We start from the raw sequence: 6,000 nt of genomic DNA, 5'->3' as shown, positions 1-6,000 counted from the left end.
AACACCTATTTGTCTGGGAAAGCCAAGAACTTGCTGAAGGAAAAGGACTGGAAAATTGACTTCATTTCTATTCAGTGTTGGAATTCTAGAAAATAGACATAGCTAAAAGAAGGCACACCCCCTCTTCATTTTATTTCTTCTAGAAAGTCTAAGACCAGAGGAAAGTTGGTCACAGCCACGTTACTGCTGACATGTTTAGATAAACACACTCTTATCAACTCAGAATTAAACTGCAATCTTCTAGTAAGGAATATATATTTACACTTAGCCTACTCCACCTTTTCTGTGGTTATCCATCCTTCACACTGACACAGGAGTCATACCACACAAACTCTTTAATCGCATTCCATTGCCTACAGAACTGGTCACTCATTAAATGCATTCCGAACCCTCACTGAGCTATTGTTAAATCCTTGTCTATTAGAGTGTTCATCTTCCTTCACTCTCTACTATTCCTTTAAGGTTCATACCAAAGCCATCACCTTAAAGTCTTTTGTTCAGTTATTTCCAAGTCTGTTTCCCCTATTAGAATGGGAGGTTTTAGCCCTGGAAGGATTTCTAGGTGAGAAGGGGCAGCTATTTTATATTCCACTTATGGAGGTCTAATTTTTGTTCATTTTGTCATGATCTTAACAAGGCCTCTCTTGAAAGTAATGATCTATTTGTGGGTCCAAATCCCTTTTCTTTGTCTGGTCCCATTTCTTGAGTGATCTAGGGAAAGAGACCCCAACAAGGAGTCACTACATTCCTGCTACTGGGGAAGATGAGCAGGCAAACAAGTCTTTACACATTGTCATTTTATTGAGAAACCACTTAGCCAACTTCTCTCCAGGATGGCCACAAGGTTCAGGGTTATTCCCGTCCCTGAGTGGGTGGTTTTCATATTTGGGTAGGAGGTGACAATGCTACAAATTTGGAATTAAAAAAAATTGTTAAGTGGAATCTTCTTTTTAATTTCAAGAATTAGCTTTTTCACACTTACCCACCACCTTAGACGACCAAATAGGAACAAACAGGCTGTTTTTTCAGAGCAAGGGAGTCAGCCACCATCACTTGGTTTGATAGAGCCTCAAAGAGCAGGCAAGAAGCGGAAAAGCTCTACGTGGAGAAAGGGGAAAGCTCCAGGTATGCTCTGACTGGAGGTTGTTGGCCTGGGGAAGCTGGAGGCAGGCTAACTGGAAGCGGAGCAATCTACGTGATTGGTTTGGGGAGCAGATTTGGCTTTCTCCGATTGGTCCCGAGTTGGAGGTGGGGGGACAAAAACAGGGAAGCAGGCAGTCATTGACCAAATCCTGACGGTCCTGGGCCCATCGCTGGGTGTGCTGTGGTTTGGCCTCCCTGGCTGGTTGCTGCTGGAGTTCTAGTGTCATGTATGATCTGACCGTCGTCTTGTCTGTACATTCAGTCTCTCAGCTGGGTGAGACCCAAGTTTATATTTTCCTCTGACCTAGTTAGCTTCCTAGCTCCAAATTTTTGTTTCCCCTGGAACAGAACAGCATCCCTGTTATTTCTGTTAAGGATAAAGACGGACATAAGGAGCAGGTATATGAAAAGTAATTATGGGAACAAATACATACTTGTCATTCTAGTGAGGGTCAGGCAGGAGAAAGCAGCAGCCACTGCCTTCTGGTTCCGCCTTTTCTTACAGAACTCCTATTTCCATTAGAGCGGACTCCTCAGAAGCCTTCGCCCTTCTGTGCGGAAGGCCTGCCGACTGGGGCAGGGAGAGGAGAGTCACGGGCCCGGCCCCCGGCCCCCGGGCGCAGCGCCCCCGTGCTGTCCCCGGGGCCCGGTCCCCCGCTCGCCAGCTCCCCCCAGGAGTGCTCGCGGGCCCCGCCCAGCGGCTCCCCCGGGGCTCTCCGGGGTCCGTGGCGGCCCCCCACCCCCCAGGCGCGCCTCCGCCGCCCGGCCCGCCCCCCTTCCGGCCCCCACCCCCGGGCGCGCGCCGGCGCCGCCGGGACACTCGCTCCGCGCGGCCCTGGACCGAGGCGCGCCCAGCAGGGTCTCGGTCGCGGCTCCCGAGGTCCAGCAGCAGCTTCCCGGCCCGTGGGAGAGGTCAGGTCAGCTCTCCCGTCCCCGAGCCGCTGCCCGCACAGGCCGTTCTTGGAACGTGTCCTTGGTCGGGAATAAGCAGATCTCCTCCTGTCACGACCCCTCGATTTTCAGCTGTGTGGGGCGAAGAGAAGGCGCACTCTCCCTAGCTCGCATTCCCCAACCATTTCTCCTCGGCTGTGGAAAAAGAACCCCTCCTTTCTCCTCAAAAGAGAAACCATATTTCCCCTTCAAGTTACTGTCCACTTGGGTCCCCGCTGGTCCCCCTCGTCGGTGGGAGAGAACGGGCCTCCATTTTCTCCTCAGTGGGGTTCCCGGGCGCGGATTCCTCCCGCTGCGAAGCAGGAGAGGCCGTGACGCCGCCGCGCTGTCAGCGGCGGCCCTCTCGCCATCTTGAGTGGAGGAGGAGCCGCGGCCGCCGCCATGCGGAGAGGCAGGGAAAGAGGGAGGGAGCGAGGGAGGGGGCAGAGGAGCCGAGTTAGCGCAGCCCGGGCGGCGACTTCGGCGGCGCCATGAGAGCAGGCAGCGGCGGAGGTAGGGCGGGCCAGGCCCGGGGATCCGGCGACGCGGGCTGCTCGGCCGAGCGGCCCCCCGCGCGGGGCGGAGGCCGGGGCGGGAGGAGGCCGCAGCGAGGGGCCCGGGTGGGGGCGGGCGGAGGTTTCCGAGGAGGAAGGAGCCGCCGCCATTTTGGGAGCTTCGAGTCAACAATAAAGGACCGAGGGTGCCGAACGGGAGTGGCCTCGGCGGTAGGACTCGGGCCCGATCCCGGGGAGTGGGGTGAGGCGGCGGGGCCGAGGCCGCGGCCGCGGGAAGCCTCGGGCCGGCGTGGGGGGCGCGCTGAGGCGGAAGCCTGCGGCCTGGTCTGGGGGCAAGGCGGCCGGCGGGCCGGCAACCGTGTGGGGTGGGGGCGCCTGAGGGGAGTAGAAGATGGGAATTTCTTCCCGGCGGGGCCGGAGCCGGCAGGACTTACTGAAAACGACGAACTAGGGAGCCGTAGGGGGGCGGCAAGGACTAGGGGTGGTGGTTAGAGGGTACGAGGCGGCCATACGGGGGGCGGCAGGGCTATGCAGTCCTGAGGGCCCTCTTAAGAGAACCGGCAGCTGCTGGGTTGGGTTGGGCCTCCTAGGTCGGTAACAAGGGGGTGTTTGTGGAGTCCCCGAGTCTTGGGGGGAAAGGGCGAGGTGAGTTCGGGGCGTCTCTTTGGGGCCTTTTCGGGGGAGTCCCTATTGTTTCTTACCCGCGGAGCCGGTTCCGGGCTCATGTTGCGCAGATACGATTGCGGGGTCCCTTCCCCTCTGTGTTTATGACCGGAGGAAGCTGACTTCAAGAGTGTGTGTGTGTGTGTGTGTGTGTGTGTGTGTGTGTGTGTGTTTGTGTTGGGAGAGGGAAGACCAGAAATTATTGCCTCCCAATTCCGGGGCTCAAATCCTTGGCTTATCTCATTTATCCCTCTTCTCTCTCACCATTCCCTTTAACTCTCTGAATAAAACCCGGTGGCTCCAACTTGTACGGAGAAACTGCGCTGCATTTGCAAACAAAAGCTCTTGATAGGGATGACGCTAAAGTGTTGGGTGTGAAACTGTCAATTGCTAACTACAGTCTGGGAAGTGCTGTAATTAACTCCATCAGGGGCTCCTCCCAACTAGCCAACGTTTCCTTCATGTTTTTGAAAATGTAGAAATATAACTTGCAAATCCAAGTTGAGAAGTGGTAGGAGGAATGTTTCCTTCTCTGAGACAGAAAGCTGCAGTGCAGGACTCAGTTTAATTAAGAGAGGAGCAGTTATCGCACAGTCACATTTAGGAGCCGGGAAGAAATGAGCTCCTATTCTACGTGATGGACAGTGTAACAGTGATCTTTAGAGGTGTTCCCCTTCATCCTCTTAGTGCTTTGCACACAAATAATGTCTCCCTGTGTGAACTACATGATATTGTTGATCGTAATAATGTAAACCTGTCAATACAGGGAACCATTTACTGCCTTGAGACTGAATTTAGGTGTTAACCTTGGCCTGCTTAAGTGGTCAGTCAGATTCAGGGAAACTATAAAAATATACAGCTTTGTGTATGTGGTAATTTTGTGAGTAACCTGATTTTTAATCTAAAAAAAAAAGACATAATCAAGGAGCATTTTCTAGTAAGTTTTAATTGAATTTGAGAATCCTTGGTGTATGGCAAAAATAGTGATAAATCAGCTAGTGTATTTTTGGTAAGAAACATGAAGGAGTTTTTAAAAAAACTTATTATATGCCTTTATTCTCTGGTTTTTGTAAATTTTTATTTCCAAAATTTCAAATAAGAATTCAATTCTGAAACAATTTTAAAACAGATGAGGTTGACTAGTTTAAAAAATATATATGTGTATATATATTAATTAGATTTAATATTCTGGGTTTCTTGGAAGGTTTTATTAATGTCTGTAGTGTGCTTAGCCTTCCACAGATATTTCTTTTACACAGGAAGTTTTATTGTGTTTTCGTTTTTTTAAACAATAATGCTACTTTAAGTTAGGATGTACTTTTTGAAAAATGTTATTAAAATGTAGCTAATAGTTTTTAAGTATTCAGATTTTATTAATGTAATTGTTTTCTTGGCTGTTTTTCAAGCAGCCAAATGTTTGACAGGTAGACCTGTGTATGTTCCTTGACTGCTTCAACTTCTGTTTTAAAGGGCAAAAACTTAAGGGAAAAAGAAGATATACATTTTTCTTCATTTTTCTGTAGTTGAGATTTGTAAGGGCACAAAACTTTTTTTTTTTTTTCTTTCTGAAAGCGTCAAGTTCAAGTCAGAACACTCACTTGCTGTCAGAAGATTAAAAAAATGAATTGGCTTTGCCTTATTCATATGTAGATTTATATTAGGTAAATTGTGTGATACTTCATTGAGTTGTAATGAATTAGGTATAATGAATCATTCACTTTTAGAGGTGGCTTAGGTTTTTAGAGAATTCAGGGAGGAACCTGAAGTGGAGAGATTGTCATTTGACAGCTAATGCTAATTTAGTCATACTATCTTCCTAACTAATCCTCTCTGGGTTACTTTGAACTGAGTATTTGTTTGAGATTGGTCTGAATGTAGATTTGGTGGTAGTTCATCTTTCTCTGTCTGTCCTAGCCTGGCTAAGAGTGTCCTTATATTCTTATTTAATTTAAAGGATTAATGTAAAGGATTCTTTAAAAGGGAAAGTTTTTTCTAATTTTCCTGTGTTTGCTAATTTAGTTTTTTCTTTGTTTCAGATTGAAGTGAGTGAATTCAGATATAATTCAACCTTGTTAGAGGGCTTTTTAAAAATACAAGTTGATTCCGTGCATGAGAGCAAGTTACTGCTGCTTAACATTCAGAGACTTACAGGTGCTTGCCTGCATTGCAATAAAGGACTCAATATATTGAGCAAGACTTATATTTATCTCTTCGTTTTGGAGAGCCTAATAAACTGTTATTACAGTTTCTCTACTGACTTTCAAAAGTTTTAAAGTTTGAAAGAGACATCTTTACAATTAACATGAGCACGGCCAGAACAGAGAACCCTGTTATAATGGGTCTGTCCAGTCAAAATGGTCAGCTGAGGGGCCCTGTGAAGCCCAGTGGTGGCCCTGGAGGAGGAGGAACACAGACACAGCAACAGATGAACCAGCTGAAAAACACCAACACAATCAATAATGGCACTCAACAGCAAGCACAGAGTATGACCACCACTATAAAGTAAGTGTTAGCATAAAAAACACACTTGGGGGGGTCCCAGAACATTTCTGTTTGTTGATTTGTTGTTGACTACTTTGTGTGTGCCTTAATTTAACCATTTTGTTTGTAGAGGACAGGTGACTTTGTTTTATATCCACAAATATTTTGCAATAAAATAATTTTTACTGCCGTCTTAATTAATTGAGGTTTATTCGGTGATGAACCATAGGCACAAGTGATATATATTAATACTGTATAGATTATTTTT

General features: G+C 47.6%; 1 protein-coding gene and 1 long non-coding RNA gene across 5 annotated transcripts in view; one reads left to right on the top strand and one right to left on the bottom strand.

Moving 5' to 3' along the window:
• The first annotated feature begins 1,894 nt into the window (after positions 1-1,894).
• Positions 1,895-6,000, top strand: part of DDX6 (DEAD-box helicase 6) — a 38,057-nt gene continuing 33,951 nt past the window's right edge. Inside the window, exons 1-2 of one of the 4 annotated variants that reach the window (XM_058289011.2) lie at positions 1,895-2,060; positions 5,288-5,753. In XM_058289011.2, coding sequence (XP_058144994.1) covers positions 5,554-5,753 — 200 coding nt within the window. In that variant the 5' untranslated portion in view covers positions 1,895-2,060; positions 5,288-5,553. Of the gene's footprint in view, positions 2,061-2,171; positions 2,587-2,637; positions 2,799-5,287; positions 5,754-6,000 lie in introns of those variants that run through there. The other 3 variants (XM_058289012.2, XM_058289010.2, XM_058289013.1) reach the window with 3 other exon arrangements.
• Positions 2,127-3,381, bottom strand: LOC111763650 (uncharacterized). Its single transcript, XR_011647639.1, has 2 exons — positions 3,290-3,381; positions 2,127-2,166 (listed from the first exon to the last, which is right to left on the bottom strand). It is a non-coding gene; the product is annotated as an uncharacterized lncRNA (long non-coding RNA).

The sequence above is a fragment of the Dasypus novemcinctus genome, chromosome 27, assembly GCF_030445035.2.
Source record: "Dasypus novemcinctus isolate mDasNov1 chromosome 27, mDasNov1.1.hap2, whole genome shotgun sequence".
In the NCBI taxonomy this organism is placed as follows: Eukaryota; Metazoa; Chordata; class Mammalia; order Cingulata; family Dasypodidae; genus Dasypus; species Dasypus novemcinctus.
Note: the sequence above shows the minus strand (reverse complement) of the source record. Positions and strands in the feature narration are given on the sequence as shown.